Genomic DNA, 18,797 nt, shown 5'->3' with positions numbered 1-18,797 from the left:
ATATTATATATATTTTTACAATGTGTAGATTAATCAGGTAAGTTTTTGCGGTAGTATCATGTGGCAAAATCTCTTTTGTGTGGTTGTCAAAAGAATAAACGGTGTTAATGTCCAGACCATATGCTCTGCTCGTTGTCAGGTGAAGTGGGGTTACAATGTGCCTAAAAGCGATGAAGCGTGAGAGAGATGCAAACCAAGGGTACTCATGCAGGCCGTGGGATGCAAATGGTGAAGCGTAGGCCTGTCTGTTTACGGTTTTGACTGGAACCGGGTACCCGGGTACCCGTAAAAGCCCCCCCCCCCCCCAAAAAAAACCCCGAAAGTAAGTGTTTTCATTAATAACGCCAACCCGGAAGTAAGTGCTTTCGTTTCTAAACACCCCATTGTGTTCTATAATGCTTTCTGTGCAGGTATACCGATTTGCAAATGGGCGATTTGTCAGTAAAAAATAGGAATTGCAAATTCAATGTCTATTATATACAGCACCTGAGTTTATGAAATAAAAGAAACGTAAGGTGATTAATAAAGAGTTTAAAGACATCGATGACAAAGTCGGTGAACTTCCAAGAGCTCCCCGCTGTGTATTCTTCAGTGAGTCCATCCGGCCGTCACCTCAGCCCAGGTGGCCCACACTGACTGCAGCGCTGGTTGTAGCATGCATGCAGTGCGCGCAGCGTGGTCTGCTTACTCGGCTAGGCATGCGTACCGTACGACGACCGGTGTCATATGAAAATCAGACTCGTATGAAAATTGGACTCTTTTTCCCTTTTATTGGTTAAACCCTTTCACGTGACCAGTCCCTCTTGATTCTTTGAAGGCGTGGTTGCTAGAGGATAGGGTGAGCTACTGAATCTTTCCGTAATCAGCTCTGGAAACACTAGAGCTGGGCTGGTCACGGGCAGTAGGAAATCTGCCCCCTCCAAGGATGCAAGGGCACTGGTAGATCTAATGGGACTGATGCGGTGGCGGAGTAGGGCAGAGCATACTGTCCGAAACGTTGAGTACTCCCGGTTCTTTTAAGAACCTCACATACTCACAAGAGAGTTTTTGCCACATGGTGCTACCACAACAACTTACCTTATCATTACCCTTCACCATGCAAACCGTCAAATCTCAATGTGTAGATTCCACGTACATTTGTGTAATTGCTTATGAGTGAAATACAGTACATTTATCAATAAAACTGGAGGTCTATGTCTGTTTGAGATCTGATATACCGTGCCCTCTGGAGACGTGCACACAATAGGGAACGAAAGATTGTATGCGTCTCCACAGGGCAATTTCTATAGATGAATACCGGTACGTCTCCACAAGGTTTTCACGAAATAGATATATGGATTTTTACTCAAAAACTAGGAATTTCCAAGGTTGGTTGATGTGTCACAAATGGAAGAGTTTTAGAAAAGGGATATTACATCCGAATTTCAACCAAGAAAATTAATCTGGTTGAAATAAGAGCTTTTTGAAACTTCACTTCCAAACTCGAAAACTTTACTACCCGAGAACAAAGAAATGTCTCCACAAGGATACAAATTTCAGTTTGTGTGAACAGAACATAGGGCTTTTCCGCATTATTTATCATGAGTTTATGCTTTTATTGGCGATGTGCAGTCAAGTAAATGATAATTTCATATACAAAATGCATTTAATGTAGAATTTTGCTGTAAGCCAAAAAATACAAAACTTTAAACATTTATTAAAAATCAGTTGATGACTTCATCTTGACGTCACATAAATTTTGCATACAAGTAACATTATCTAATTCTCACTCAGTTTTATGACAATCAAACCTTCCCTTATGTGTTTTAAAATCACATTTTTGATGACGTCATCGTGACTTCACACATTTTTGTAAAACTATCTACAGGTATTTATACCTAAGGCCATCAGCCTGGGGGTTTGGTCAGTATCAAATCAGGGCATAAATGATTATAGTGCCCATGCGCAAGGTATACTGCCCCTAGAGTGGTAACAAGCATTTTGATGGACATTTTGAAAAAGGGTGATAACACCCAAAAAGCTGCCACCACTGCAATGCTATCACATATTTTCCAACTCTGGAGGTGTATACCTTGCCAAAAAACACTATATGACGATTATTCCCCTCATTTGATACCGGTGGCCAAAATTTTGGACCGAGGCTGATGGCCTATATATACAAAATTTGTTTTTGAATTTAGCATGTTATGTGCATGAAATATGGCGATAATCTTCAAAATTTCAGAAATCTATATAAAATCATGTGAAGACGTCACCTCGATTTTTCATAACACATCCCTATCTATAAACATAAAAAGTTTCAATGCAATGGTTCTCTAGAAATAGGTCTTTGAAAAATGCATTTATGATAACATCACATGGTACATGGCATCATTATGACATCACTTGTCAAGACACAACTTTGCTATAGGGACTATGTCAATGCTACTATTGAATGATGAATGACAAAGCAGAATCATCTTGAAAGACATGTACAAAGTCTATAAGATTTGGGATAGAAAAAAAGAAGAGGAAGAAGAGGAAAAGGAATGAGAACAAAAACAAAGGCTTTGCAGCATTTTTGCGGAGTCAACAGTGCAGCTTTTAGAAGTTACTCATGTCTGCATTATCGATTGAAGCACTGTTGAGAGTGAAGTGAAATGTTGAAATACTGATGTAAGAGTAAACAGTTAAGAGTGCAAATCTTACCTTACTAAGTTTCAGTAGGTCATTGAGCTCCAGCTGTTGATAGATTTGTAATCTATACTCCTCCATTTGTATCTTTTTGATCTTAGCAAGGTCATAGTCTTCAGTCTCTATGGCTCGTCGCTTCTCGACCTCGTAACGACCAAGCTTTTCTCCAACCTTAATGTATAAACATGCACAAACACACATGTTATTGGGATATGCCCATCAGCTTGATCAACATATTAAATTGGTTAGAATTGGGTGATCAAGCTGACCATCGATCTACTTTTATTTCTGTGTGATTTATAGTTAAGGTTTTTTTTTCCATTTTGTTTTATTTGTTACCACTCAAAAAATCACGGTTGAATTTATAATTATAAATGCACAACCGACAACTGTTTATTGCGACTCTCAAATTGTCGGTTGATGGTGTTGACACCCAATCACCCTTTGTTCTGTATGTCGTTTTAGTGTCTTTTTTTCCTGCCATAAGGTACTAAGGAACTTAAAACTTCAACAAACATCAAGTATAACCAGAATTTGGCATCGTATTGGTTACGTAAGAACATTATGTTAGCATACTATTCACAATACAAATTCTCAATACAATTCAATTCATACCAATGCATTTTAAACTTACGCAATAAGAAAAAGCTTGTGTATTAATTTGTACAAAACAAAGTCACTCCATTCATGCAAAATAGTGGAGCGAATTTTGTTGGCCATGTTGTTGACGATGCTTGTGACATGCTCTGGCAGCGTTGGCCATGGATTGGCCAAACAAAAGTTGGAGCCAAAACATTGTTGGTATGTTATTTACGCTTCATTGTGATTGTTTTGGTGGCATTTTCTATGGACTGGCCAAACAAAAGTGTGAGGTAAACGGGGGTACCGGTGCGGGTATTTCTAGGTATGGGGATATTAATGTACATACAATCCTATTCTCTTGAATGTACATACAATCCTATTCTCTTGACGGGAACTGAGTATTACTTAAAGGATAATGCCCAAGGTAACCGACATTTGTGGATTGGAATTTTTGCCCTCCGGCCATTCTTACCCACGAATGGCGCGTTGACCAAGCGGCATTATCCGACTTAATGCCACTTGGTGGAGTTAAGTCGGATAATGCCGCTTGGTTAACACGCCATTGTCTTTTTATGTACAACATCCAAATATTATGTGTAAATCAATGTGTCATATAAGCCCCTGCAATTTTAATGTTCCAAGAGTTATTTTCCATTAGGCATATTTATGATTGAAAGGAACAACATCATCATTGGCGGCGCCAGACTCTAAAGAAAAACTTTTGGCGGGGGGGGGGGGGGGGGGGGGGGGGGCAATTGGGGGGCAAGGAAATAACTTTTTGGGGCAGTAAAAAAATATCAAGCCTGTGTACGTGCGCGCATACCATCGTCAATGATCCGGAAATAAGCCACTAGAGCAACTTAGAAGTGTAGTCGTTTTCATGAATCAGAAATGTATCAAACTGCACAATGGTGTATAACAAATGTATTTACAGATGAACAAGGACGTTGGCTGCACACTATCAAGTATCTACAGCTGTATGAATGCATATGTGGCGTTGTTTAAGGTACCAATGTCTTAATGCTTTCATTGGCCCCAAATTTTATGAATCTGAATAGCGGAGAAAAAAAGAAAAAACCACAAGAGCTATGCCTGTTCGATGAACAAGACACAGGCATTTCCGCATTACAAATAATACGAAAAAATGTAAAAAAGTTGGTAAATTAATTGAAAAAAATAACTGCGTTGCTGTTGAAACCCCTCAGCCAGAGTCAAGTTATCATCCAGAAACCATTAACCTTTAACTCAACATGGTGACCTTGACCTTTGACCCCAGCACCAATCCAAATATGCCTGTACCAATGGGCAACCCTCTACCGAAGTTAGACACCAAAATTTCATTTCTAATTCAAGTTATCCTCCGGAAACCATTTACCTTGAACTCACCACGGTGACCTTGACCTTTGGACCCCAAAACCAATCCCAACTTGCCTACTCCCAAGGGCAACCCCCTACCAAAGTTAGACACCAACATCTCATTTCTAACTCAAGTTATCATCCGGAAACCATTTACCTTTAACTCACCACGGTGACCCTGACCTTTGGACCCCAAAACCAATCCCAACTTGCTCACTCCCAAGGGCAACCCCCTACCAAAGTTAGACACCAAAATCTCATTTCTAACTCAAGTTATCATCCGGAAACTATTTGCCTTTAACTCACCAGGGTGGCCTTGACCTTTGACCTTTTGACCTCAAAACCAATCCCAACTTGCCTACTCCTAAGGGCAACCCCCTACCAAAGTTACAATCCCAAACAACATTTCTAACTCAAGTTATCATCCGGAAACCAAGCTGCCCGGACGGACATACGGACGGACCTACGGACGCTCCAGCCAGACGGAATTGTGGGGTGATAGCATTGTGTTCCCATTATCCCTTTTTCTAAAGATTCTCTTCTGGGGTGATGTTTTTCTATTGTGAAAATAGTGGGGTGATGTGTCCTGAAAGGAACATCACCCCACAAGGGGGGTATGGTCAGAACGCACCGACATACGGACGGACGCCCTAGGCGATGACAATACCCCTCGAGCCTCTCGGCTGAGGGGTAAAAATTGGTGATGACGTCATCATGACGTCACTTCAGATTTTGCATACTATTAAGACCATCTACCTACCCACCAAGTTTCAAGATAATCGGTCTTACCCTTATAAGTGTTTTAAAAAATCACATTTTTGATGATGTCATCGTGACGTCATACATTTTTTCAAAAATAATGTGCAGATACCTATCATAAAACAAACCTAATACAAAAAGAATTTTGAATTTAGTATGTTTGAAGCCAGTCGGATGAATAAAAGTGTTAAATTTTGTAAGCAGAACAAAATTGTAAATATTTTAAAAATCATAAAAATCTACCAATGACGTCATCGTGACGTCATTTCAGATTTTGTGTACTAGTACCATTATCTACCCACCCACCAAGTTTTTACATATATGCTAGGTTTCATTAGAATACGAGTTTGTTTTAGGTCCAAAGTGCCGCGGTTAATATAACATGTACAAAGTCTATCAGAACAAAAACAATGCTTTTCCGCTTTTAAGTGGAAAAGCAATTAATCTACTTGTACATAAAGTGTTCAGGGCAAACTGGGGGGGGGGGGGGGGGCAAGGACAAAACTTGCCCCCATCCCCCCCCCCCCCTTAGCGCCGCCACTCAACATCATATGGATGAATGTTACACCTAATCAGTCTGTATTTGCAACTAAGGTAATAAATGTGTGCTTGGCCTGTTTTAAACACTTTGTTTAAGACTGGTTGGAGTCTGGTTGCTGATAATTACCCTATTACTCGGTCCGAATAAACCCAACTTATTGGTCAAAAAAAACCAAAAAAAACCCCAAATCAATTATTTAAACTTTCCAGTGATTTTACTTTCTGTTTTTCTGAAACACCCCTCTGGCTATATTATGGAATATCCATCTCGCAAAAAGTCGTTAACAACTCCTTATATGGAAATTGGCGCGCGTCGCATGTACTATGCAATATGGCACAGAACGCAGCTGTGCCGGTGTAGCATGAATATAGGACTATGAAATACTGACTCACTGGTAGTGTTAGGCATGTGCGCATGAGGATTGTGAACGTTAAACCAATAAAATGGTAAAAGGCACTGGATTTAATAGAGTCCAAATTTCATGTGAAACTGGAAACGCATTTAAGACCAGCCAGCCGGTCTGAAACGTTTAAAACAAGCTACATGATGAGCTCTCAACCAATAGGAATGAATAAACTAAGTAAAGTACATGTAAACTGTAATGTGATTACCACATCTGATCTTTATCATTTCAGTCATTGATGCAGGCTAATAATTTTGCACTGCTTTTGGGAGTTTAATTAAGACTCTATTACTGTATCTCCAGACATAGCTGAAATAAAAGTTAGACTTTACATGTACAACTTATACATGACATGTACAGTGACTCAAATGTGTCAATATACATACCTTTTGTAAATCAGCAATAGCTTGTTTTAACTTCTTTGCCAAATCGTATTGCTCCTCTGTGGGAAAAAAAAAGGTTTTGAAATACATATCTATTTTCATAATTTTTATGTGCATAAACTTGCACAAATTCTTTTTATGATAAGGGACCATTCAGAAAGTCAGTTTAATTTGGTAAACATTTAGTGACAGATGCATATTAAGATCCACACAATAAATTGTATGCACTGTTTTGGTTGACTCAATAGATAGTTGCCAATCATTGGAAAATGTTTATGTAATATCCTGTGATAAGATCAGGTATTAAGGTGCTTGTTATGCTTTGTTTAATAATTAAATGCGTCTACAGGAATTCCAGATTCTTGATAAAATAAAACTTTTTTTAATGTTGGGAATACTTGTAAATAGATTTCATTTCATAGAAAATGGTCTTTTAAAACAGTTTGCTGGAAAAGTTGGTGCAAGATGGATGATGCTGATCATGATGAGGTATAACAAACCTTAGAACCCACCGCACACCTTTCCAATTTTACTGGTTCACTGGGTCATCGGGCCATCCGACGTACAGATCAGAGAGGTGAATGTTGAAAATTGGGACCAATCTCACCGTACACCGAGCAACAGGATGAAATCAAACATGTTTGATTTTTTTCGCATGTGATTTCACCGGATCTGATGTCAATTGAAAGGTCTGCGGGAAAGGTCTGCACTCCTATTTTACTACACGCGATATACATGTTAACCAATCAGATTCACAAAGGTTTTCAAAATTGACTGCTCCCATCTTGTCATCATGTGACTGGTCATCATGTGACCGATTATAGAACGGAATCTGGCATGTGTGTGAGTAGCGTTGCGGTCTCCGCAACGGTGAGAAAAAAATGTACCGATCCGGTGAACCGGTATATCAGAAAGGTGTGCGGTGGGGTTCACTTTTCCAGGTTGTATGTTCACTTAATACCCAAAAATTGTTAACAGTGACAGAGCAAAACATGCCAATGACTCTTACGCAGTACTGCCTCATTTTTTCTGACATCCAGTTTTCTAATGACTTGTGCAACCTCTGGATCCTGGTACATATCGAAAGCTAAATCATCCATCGGAGAAATGTATTCCTTCCTGCAACATAAATCAAAAGGTCATTATAAATTTTTTTTTAAAAATCCAGTCTGTTTTCTGTATGTTGTGTAATTAGGCCTGTAGGCAAACAGAACATAAAACAGACTTGAAATGTACTTATGATAATTAATAAACCCCAAAACTTTTTTGTCTCAGCGTTTTCAATGATAGTGATTCTTTAATCATAGAGTAAAAAGTCAAATTCAAATTAGTGAAACCAATTAAAGGAAGCAGAATTATGCAACTAGTTTTGGAAGGTTTGTACAGGTTCACGTTATTTACAGTCATGGAATACACAAGTACAACCATTATTGTCATGAATATCCATGACAGCACATTTTCCTCTTATATTTCACATTATTAAATTACTAAAGCAAATCCAGGATGCATTGGTACATGTACTGTAGTTAATGGCTTCTATTCGTACCAATGTTACAAGATATTAAAATAAAGTTAGATTTGAAGGCTGCCAAAAGCGCACCTATTCAATAATCTAGACACACAGGTTGAGAGACAGTGTTTGATCAGTAAGAAACACAGTGGGTTCCAAATACATGTCTCCACTGTACCTGGCTGTGCCATTTAATCTGTGTACAACTTCCCAAGAAAGTACATGTATCCTCATGTAAATTTGTGCAATGGGACTTTGAAAATGCAAAACTCTCCGTAAGTGCTATTGATTTTAGAACCTTGATGGTGGTTTGAAAACTATCCACGTGATGGTCTCTCAACCAATAGGAAGGGATTCCACAATAACAGACAGCTGAAAATAAGTATTTGTTAGTGATTGCAATGACCAACCTGTTGACACCGCCAAGTACAGCTGTATCAGTCTCATTGTTGGCATGATTTGATTCTTCTGCAAAATATCCTTCTGGCATGAACTCCTTGATGACCCGGTTCACTTTATGATTGTTGTCTTCTTCAAATAGCTTCATATCTTCTTCTGATGTGATCTCATCACCAATAACATTGATGGCAATCAGGCTCACCTGCATACATCACATTTCAAGGTGAGCGATAAAGATTTAATTTACTTAACACTCAAGGGGCTGGTTTTTTAGGGACCATCGCGAGGAGGGGGGGGGGGGGGGGGGATTCCGCCTCCCCCATCAGAACTCGGGCATGAAGCGACTAAATGGAATTAAATTTGGCACACATACAGCGTTCAATTACTTCCCTCATGCTTACCCGTACAATGCACTTTTGTTTTGGGTATGCACATGTGCAAGCTGTACATTTGCAATGGATTTCAGCCGTCAAAAGCGAGCCATGGTGGCCACTGTACATGCTCTTCCAAAGTGAACAAGAAATGCCGAGTATGTAAAAATTACTTTAACTTTCCTCCTGTCGTCTAGAAGTACTAGTGTGAAGTGAAGCTGAGACACTTTTGAATTCCCCGCTGCCACAGCGTTAGACTTAGCCACCATGTTTTCGCATTGTATTGTGGGATACTTACCTAAATAACTGGCTCAGTGGGTCGGTTACTTGGACCAGGCTCGAGTAAGCGCGAGAAGTCATGTGAGAGTTAAATCGAACGCAGTGGCAGTTGCACGAGTAAGCGCGGATATGTAATCGAACGCGATAATAATAAAGTGAGAGAGAGAGTAATAAATAGTATACAAATCCTAGAAACTAGATCGAGGCGCTATGGAACAATGGATATATTTCTCGCGACAAGTAGAGCAATGTTAAATCTGAACATAGTCACAGAATTTGATTTTCATAAGACAAACTGTTTTTCAATTATTGAATTTGCCAGTTTGCACACTGTTACCACAGCAAGCTGTGCTATCCATGTAGTATGTATAGGGAGAAATGTGCGCAGCCTCAAATAATGTCACGCGGTGACGCTAAGGTCAATTTTCATAAATTTGGTATCAAAATGTGCGCCAGACTAGAAGCTAAAAAGTCATGAAAGCTCATAACAAGAAATATTGCTAAAACAGTGCATCCCCCTCAGTGACTCGAGACTCAGACTTGGACTTGACTCAAGTGACTCGACTTCAACACAGGTAGACAATGCAAACATTTGAATGCCTTTATCAATAGAAGGCTAAACCAACAATAAGCTTGTCAAACACGACACAGTAAGCCTGGAACCTGGTCCCAGAGCACATCATTTTTGTCCCCAATCGATTCAGAATGGCTATTCACTGGAAGCCTTTTTATGCATTTGGCATGGGCAGGACTTAGTCCATTCACTGGCATTATTTTTGGCATTCATTAACGCCATTCTATTTCAAACTACAGTCGACTCCCCTTGGTACGAAATCCACGGGACCCAGTGAAAATGTTTGTTATATCCGAATTTTGTATTATCCGATGCAATGGTTTCCAACCCATTGTTCCCTTTTGTGTAAGCCCTATGAGCGTGCACGATGTTCACGTGCGTAATCAAAGCGAAATAGAACATCGTGTCGGGTGTGTAGAACTATCAAACAAAATAATTATTTAAAAAGGGTTTGCGAAAATATGTAAAATGTATGGTACATATATTCTTATTGTGATATGTAAATAAACAAAATATACGAAAATGAAATAAAGTTATGAAAACCTCGAGGGTTGAAGATGGAGTCAACGTATCGACTGCCGGCGGAAGTGAGACGACCGAATCAACCTGAGCATAATTGTACAACGTAAGTAAACTCTTCTGCACAAATTGTGTCGTGGAGATAGACATTCCTAATTTATTTTTATACAATGTACCTTTCGTCTTTCAATGTTTGTAGTCTTTCCAGCAAAAATTACATCCTAGAGACCTTCAGACCTTGGTTCATTTGTACATGTAATTTTCACGTGCTGATCCCAAGTCCAAACTTGTTTGCTTGCTTGTACCAGTTCAGAGCCAGCTGATGAGAAAGCGCCCTCATGAGACAGTTTCCTGAGCAATGATGTCATAATGGTTCATCATGATTGGATCTTAATGTCTGACGAAATTTTTGTCACAGAAGCAACGTGAGCTAATTGGCTTGCACCATATTTTACCAACAATCCTGTGCGTATGGTCTACATAATGCAGTGACGAGACGATCGGTTTCTTCCCAGCGGTTGCCTTTTCAAAATGTTAGAGAACAGGAAGGGCTGATATCTTCCTTTCGGTGCATGTTGCAAAGGCAATGCTAGGATATTGAATTCACAAGATCTTGCAAGAATTATTTTTGTGGTATGGGCTAAAATGATAGTTAGGGTATAAGTTTGGGAGTTCATGTTTCTAAGTTTGGATTTGGTTCAATCAGGTTACGAACATGAACGTAACTTTTCAAATAGACTTTTTTTTTAATGGCGAGGAAATCGTTTAGGGGTAATAAAGGGTTGGTGGAAAATTGTTGATCTGGTGTGTTTTCATTCTTTATATTTAATTGTCAATATGCCAATCTATTTTTTTAACTAAAAAAGCCATTTGGATTTGTTGGGTTGGCTTTATAATTCACTGAAACCTGCGTCGGACAAACTTGTCCTAGCAGCATGTCCACGTAGATCTCGTCGTCCATGTCAGCTTGGGTGCAGATCAGATGTCACGTACTTAGTGACGGTGACTGTTTCGGGCTTGTGGTTTCTTCTGTTGCCGTCTGGGTGTCATTGTATCATGGTATCATCAGCACATTTTCACAGGCCTTTGTTGGTAACCACAGTGCGCGATTAGTGAACGTACGGTACCACAGTGTCGGCAAGATTAAAAAACTGACTTAAACCATTGATGACTGTAATTATGCTGCTTTCAGATTTAATTTTTTTTCGTAATAAATGGGTCACTAACAATGCTTTTGAATACAACGGGGTCGCCAAAACCTTTCGTTGTAACAGAAATTTTGCACTGTCCGATTTCGTCTTAAGCGAATATCTCCCAAAAAGAAATGTGCACAATTTTGCCGGGAACGAATATATGTGTTTGTTATAACCGGAATTTCATCCTAACCGTTTTCGTTATAACGACTGTATATAGTCAAGTTGAGACTTGAGCAAGTCTAGTTCACAAATGACAGTGACTAAGTTTGTGGTTGCACTGTATGACAAGTTTGTTAGGTTCTGAAAAGAACCAGGGAAACCCAATGCTTCAGACAGTATGATATGCCTACTGACGATGGACAGTCTCCTGCTTATTGCTTATTTCATGGTGAAAACCTTCCAAAATTATCAGTCAGTGAGTGAGTCAGTCAATCAGGTACAAAAAGAACTATGTTGGCCACTCTTGGACCAGCAAAAATACAAGAAAACTGAATGCTAGAATCAGCTATACCTACCTGATTGTACACATTGTACTTGTTGACATGATTTTTGTGAATAACAAGTCGCAGGTATTGGCCAACAGCATCTACATGGACAGACTTCAACTCTCTGGCTTTGTAACCAGTCTTGGAGTTATCAGACATACCTACATATCTGTTGGCAATCACAGAGAAATAAGCAAATACAACATGAGACATGAATGTTGTACAATTAAAATATATTTTGAAGGGTACACGAATTGAAAATGTATATTTTTAAATACTTGATGTATATTTTTAATAATTGGCAGCAAAGCAAGATAACAATCATTATCATTCTGAACAAAATGTCTGTACTGTCCTACCAGTGTAGAAAGATACTAAATCATGTCACTGCACTTTTGAACTCCTACGCCATATTTGTAGACGATAATGTTCAGTACTGTAAGCAACAGCATAGTGCCTTTTCAGGGAAATAAGATCTGTGATCACGTGTACTTTGGCAATTCAATATTGCTGGGGTACGGTATGTTATTTTTCTATGGATGAGAAAAGATTGCCGTGTCAGTTCAACAACGTTGTATCTCCATGTGCATAGTGTAAAGTGCTATATCTACAGAACTGTAAGTCCGGTTGGGTTGAAACTTGGTATGTAAGTAGACCGGGATGTGTTATAGATGAAAATTGCAGTGACGTCATGATGACGTCAACATGGGTTACGTGACGTCATCCTAAATGTGCATATTATAAAGTCCAATATCTAGAGAACTGTAAGTCCGATTGGGTTGAAATTTGGTATGTAGGTAGACCGGGATGTGTTATAGGTGAAAATTAAGGTAACATCATCATGATGTCATCATTGGTCACATGACGTCATCCTAAATGTGCATATTGTAAAGTCCTATATCTAGAGAACCATAAGTCAGATTGGGTTGAAACTTGGTATGTAGGTAGACCGGGATGTGTTAAAGGTGAAAATTAAGGCGACATCATCATGACGTCATCAGGGGTCACGTGACGTCATCCTTAATGTGCATATTGTAAAGTCCTATATCTAGAGAACTGTAAGTCCGATTGGGTTGAAACTTGGTATGTAGGTAGACCGGAATGTGCTATAGATGAAAAATTGAAGTGATGTCATGATGATGTCATCATGGGTTACGTGACGTCATCCTAAATGTGCATATTATAAAGTCCTACATGTATATCTAGAGAACTGTAAGAAATCAACCGTACGCGTCCTCAGCATTCTGTTGCCGGCAAGTGGTAGAGTAGGTTGAGGTCTTTATTTCATTCAGTGTGCGTGAAATCACGTGACCCTTGCTTCCGGTCGAAAAAGGCCAAAACCAGAAGTGGCTTATTATTTGAAAGTGGTAATAGATATGAACTTGCTTTCAACGGTGTTAGTCTCTTGGCTAAAAGTATTCTTCAAATCATCTACCGATGACGTCATGCAATCTTCGAGCGCCCTCTAGCGACAGGTTGAAAATTTGCAAAAATGTATTTTGAACAGATGTCTGTGGCGAAGTTTGTCGGAATCGCCTAAATATTGGTGTATATGATGACCTTGACCCACTTAAGACGTGTGCGAAGTTTTAGGCGAATGACGTCATCAGACCGGAAGTTATAATAAAAAGACCCTTTTCCATTTGAAAATTCCTAAAAAATCAACCATGGCAGTTTTTATGTTAGTTTTTACTTTAATTGTCGATTTAAGGGTAGGTCTAAAACATTTCAAAGCTTGGAGGCAATAAGCGAACTCGAACATGCTCTGCGCACGCTTAAAACTTCAGGTTGACAATACCTCTGCTCTAAAACATGCACAGAACGTCTATATGTACATACACGTACGTTACGCACATACATGTACATCGTATGTCAGTCAGCCTGCAGAGCACGTGTTGCCCAGGTCAAATCCTGTCCACATCACAGTGACCGTTTTAGCCGATTTTCGGCTAACTTTGACAGATTTTATGTTCATGCATGCGCATAGTCAGGGACGTATAATAAAAAATCATAATGCCGAAAAGCCCTATGTTACGTATTTAAAGGTGCAGTTTTTCTGCAGTGGGATTTTCCACAAGTCTTTTCCTATACAACACTGATATCTTACTGAGTAGTTCTGAACCTCAGCCGAGAATTACTATGAGAATGAAAGAGAAATCGTATTTTTTCGCGTAGTCATTCGATTGAACATATTCCTAAGGGTCAGAATATCAAGTAATATTTCATAAAAATGTTTCAGTTCAAAGGCAAATTACAAATTTAAAGGTGCAATTTTTCTGCATTGGGATTTTTTTTAGCCCATTAACTTTGTACACGTTTTCAAGCCACCATTTCTATAACTTGGCGATCTGGAATCGTCATCAATGTTACAGCCAAGGAAGACCCTCATACAAAAATTATGCCAAGACTATGACGTCATGATGACGTCATCACCTAATTGTTTTTATTGGTTTTTGAAAATTTACGTGCATACATGTATTATGAAGTCCTATATCTACAGAACTGTAAGTCTGACTGGATGAAACTTGGTATGTGGCTAGACCGGGATGTGTTATAGGTAAAAAAAAAATTAGGTGACGCCATGATGACATCATCCGGAGATGTTATATGAATATTAGAAGTTTTTGACCTTTTAGCCATATCTCATGAACGTAACATGCAAAATTCAAAATTCTTTGTGAATTTGGTCTGTTAGGTAAAAGGTATTTGCACAAAATTTTGAAACAAATATCTGACATCATTATGACGTCACACAAATGCGATTTTTCAAAATACATATAAGGAAAGGTCTGACTGTCATGAAACTTAGTGGGTAGGTAAATAATGGTACTAGTATACAAAGTTTAAAGTGACGTCAGATGACGTCACCTTTTGGTTTTGATAATTTTTAGATATTTATAATTTTTCCACAAATTGCACACTTTCTTTCATCGGATTGACATTAAACTTGGTTCAAACCAAAATCACAATGACAAAATGTGCATTGAGAAGGGTCTTAAGGATGACGTCATTGCAGGGCAAGTGACATCATTTGATAAAATTATACTTAAGGCCCCCCAAAAAGTCTCCGGTTTCTGGTATGCGCACGCGTCGCCGTAGCCATGCGCGTCGGCAAAATGAAAAAGTTTTTTTTCAATGAAAGACGATGTCTCAAAACGGCCAAACTCACTGGTTTGACTGGAATCCTGCTGCTGCACAATTTTAACGTATTTTAGATGGGGTTATGATCGAGAATAAGCTTTATGTGGCCTCTCTGGTCTCACATAATATTTGCACTAAGTTTAGTCGGGCACCATTTGCAGTCATCAGCTGACATTTGAAGCAAAAAAAACAGGTAAAAAAAAAAAAAAAGCCGCGTCGCCGCACCACTTTTTGGACAAGCTCCATACCAGAAACCGGAGACTTTTTTTTTTGGCCTTAGGAATTATTCTAAGCGTTTTGAACAACCTTTTACTGCATGAAGCACTCTGAAAAGTGACTGCAAAAGGACAAACGAAACAAATATTTGTAAAATGCGAAAAAGCCCTGTGTTCTGTTTGCAAACAGACATACAGCTCTAGTTTTCTTCTTCTTTTTGATCTTTTTGGGTCCACCCCAAATCCCATTGACTTTGTACACGTTTTTGGTACCCGCCACTTTTGACCTAAAACAAAGTCCTTTTCCAATGAAACTTATCTCAGGTAAAGACCCTATAGTGAAGTTGTGTCTCGAAGAGTGACGTCATGATTACATCATCATGGGTCACGTGACGTCATCACAAACGTGCATATTTGGAAGGCCTATACAGAACAGTAAGTCCGATTGAGTTGAAACTCGGTATGTTGGTAAACCGGGATGTGTTATAGGTAAAAATTGAGGTGACGTCACGATGACGTCATCATGCGACTTAATATAATTTTTTGAATTTTTGGAGCTTTAAGCCATATCTCACGAACGCAACATGCAAAATTGAAAATTCTTGTTGTATTATGTTTGTGAGGTAATACGTGTTTGCCAAAAATTTAGAAAGAAGTGCAACGTCAAGATGACGTCATCAAAAATGCCATTTTTGAAAACACTTATAAGGGAAGGCCCAATCGTCATGAAACTTGGTGTAAGTTGGTGGATAGGTAGATGGTGTCACAAGTATGCAAAATCTGAAATGACGTCACCATGACGTCATCGGTTGATTTTTTATGATTTTTTAAATAGTTAAAATTTTATTGCATTTACAAAATTTTACACTTTGTTTCATTGGATTAACGTCAAACTTGGTGCACATCAAGACTACAATAAAAAATATGTGGACTGACAGGTATTGTTAGATGACGTCATCATGGGACACGTGGCGTCATCACAAACGTGCATATTTTGAAGTCCTATATATCTACAGAACATTAAGTCCGATTGGGTTAAAACTCGGTGTGTCAGTAGACTGCGATGTGTTATAGATAAAAATGAGGTGACGTCATGATGACGTAATCGTGCGATTTGATATGAATTTTTGAATTTTTGGACCTTTAAGCCGTATCTCACGAACGCAACATGAAAAATTCAAAATTCCTTTTGTATTTTGTTTGTTAGGTATATATACACATTTTTTAAAATTTGTGATGTCACGATGACGTTATCAAAAACGCGAATTTCCAAAACACATATAACAGAAATTCCCATCCTCATGAAACTTTGTGGATAGGTAGATAATGTCACAAGTATGAAAAATTTGAAATGACGTCGTCATGACATTATCGGTTGATATTTTTATGATTTTTTAATTTTTAAGATTTTATTCCGCTAACAAAATGTTACACTTTCTTTCATGGGATTTATGGTGTTGTTACGATGACGTCATTGCGGGACATGTAACGTCATGTTAAAAGGTGTAAATTTTGAAGTCCTATACATGTATGTGAAGAATTTAGTCCTCTGACTACGGTATCTAATTGCATATGGACAAAACACCCCCCCCCCAAAAAAAAATACGGAAAAGCCCTATGTTCTGTTCATTGAACAGACATAGCTCTAGTTTCAATCTTTTTTCATTCTAAATATCCACAGCCTCAAAATCAAAGCTTTTATTTTTTATATTCAAGATTGTGTCGGTTTGAGGTACTACCAGTACCAAGTGTGATTACTAAGAACTTCAATACAAAAACTTTTAAAAAAAATTGAAAGGGGCCTACCAAGTATAGAGAATATTAATTTATACATTTATGGCTAAGAATATATCCCCAACTTCATACTGAAAGAATTTATGGATTATACGACTTTATGTTCACAACATTGTATACATGGATACAAAATCACAGATTTCATCAATTTATTTTTTGACCATAATGTACTATGTTACGACATATAATCCAACATAAAATTTATTAGCATTTGTACAGTATGTAAAGCTTACAAATAAGCAATTCAGGGGAGTTTTATCTTTCATTTCCATTATTTCAAGCAACTGGGATGACCACAAAGATATTTTACACGTAATAAATAATAATGTACATAACTACATGCATATTTGAAAAGGTACATGTATACATACATATATACAAGATATCTTACACGTAATAAATAATAATGTACATAACTACATGCATATTTGAAAAGGTACATGTATACATACCGGTACATGTATACATGGTCATGTATATATGTAAATATGCATGTAGTTATGTACATTATTATTTATTACGTGTAAGATATCTTTGTGGTCATTCCAGTTGCTTGAAATAATGTAGGGGCTTATTCCACAGTAAAGTGTACATTGACGGACAAAAAGTCAATAAAGTCTTTCTTCACTTGTCATCAGTGAGGATTTATTAAGTGTGTGTTATTACAGATATATCAGAAATAGAACAACATACATTGTATGTTGGTAGATGTGTCTTGTTTTTATATTGAGTCATACCCAGAATATACCCCAAACTCGCACTGAAAAAATGTGATATTTATTAGGCTTGAAAATTATTTATCTAGTTTGAAGTTCTAATTCAAAGAAGTTGATACATTTGAAAAGCAGATATCCCATTATGTAAAAAAACAAAACAATACCATGTAATTGCTGCAAGCTTGCATAAAACATTAAATACAACCTGCAATATCATGCTTACCCACGTAACAGTGTCTGTCAAAACGTTACGTGGGTAATTCATACCCAGACGCCAGACCCCATAAGTTTAACATTTCTTTCTCTGCGCAAATGTCACTGCTGTTTAGCCTTAAGAATACTTTTTTTGATGAGAGTAATGATATCGTATCCCTACGATGCGTCGCAGCTGCGACATGTCCTGCAATCCATTTCACAAAACATGTCGTAAGTGCGACGTGTAGTAGGTGTATTTACAGCATAACTCGGTGACTGTTATATGTACACTGTACATGTATTTATTCAGCATACAGTAAATAGTCGTCTGATTTTCAACAAAGAGTCGTCGGATCAACTCTCGAAAAGTTTTTAAAACGTGAAACAAAATGGCGGAAGTGTGATGAATTTTAAAGGAAATAAGTTCTCAGTGGACTGTATAGGGACCCTATAGCTACTTTGAAATTTCAACTGCAGTATTCCAGGCTAGTTCATAATTATCCAATGCATTTTCTATTTACAACTTTACACACATTGTCTCGGTATTATAGTCTCGTGTTATGTAATTTGTATGGCATAAAACTGGCTAAGAAAAGGATGCTTCTTATTTTGCGATGACCACTAGACACGTCTTAACTTGAGAAGTGTCAAGTAAGTCACGACGCGTTCAACACATTGCAAGTTTCATGAAATGGATCATACCGAC

The 18,797-nt window shown here is 38.2% G+C and overlaps 1 protein-coding gene across 3 annotated transcripts in view; it reads right to left on the bottom strand.

The window, feature by feature from the left end:
• LOC119732013 (centrosomal protein of 104 kDa-like) overlaps nt 1-18,797 on the bottom strand; it is a 181,732-nt gene that overhangs the window by 150,639 nt on the left and 12,296 nt on the right. For 2 of the 3 annotated variants that reach the window (XM_038205365.1, XM_038205366.1), the window contains exons 4-8: nt 12,061-12,199; nt 8,618-8,808; nt 7,707-7,816; nt 6,701-6,756; nt 2,689-2,844 (exon numbers count right to left, since the gene is read on the bottom strand). In XM_038205365.1, the coding sequence (XP_038061293.1) occupies nt 2,689-2,844; nt 6,701-6,756; nt 7,707-7,816; nt 8,618-8,808; nt 12,061-12,199 (652 nt within the window). Of the gene's footprint in view, nt 1-2,688; nt 2,845-6,700; nt 6,757-7,706; nt 7,817-8,617; nt 8,809-10,602; nt 10,625-12,060; nt 12,200-18,797 lie in introns of those variants that run through there. The other variant, XM_038205367.1, reaches the window with a different exon arrangement.

The sequence above is a fragment of the Patiria miniata genome, unplaced genomic scaffold, assembly GCF_015706575.1.
Source record: "Patiria miniata isolate m_02_andy unplaced genomic scaffold, ASM1570657v1 HiC_scaffold_24, whole genome shotgun sequence".
Classification (NCBI taxonomy): domain Eukaryota; kingdom Metazoa; phylum Echinodermata; class Asteroidea; order Valvatida; family Asterinidae; genus Patiria; species Patiria miniata.
Note: the sequence above shows the minus strand (reverse complement) of the source record. Positions and strands in the feature narration are given on the sequence as shown.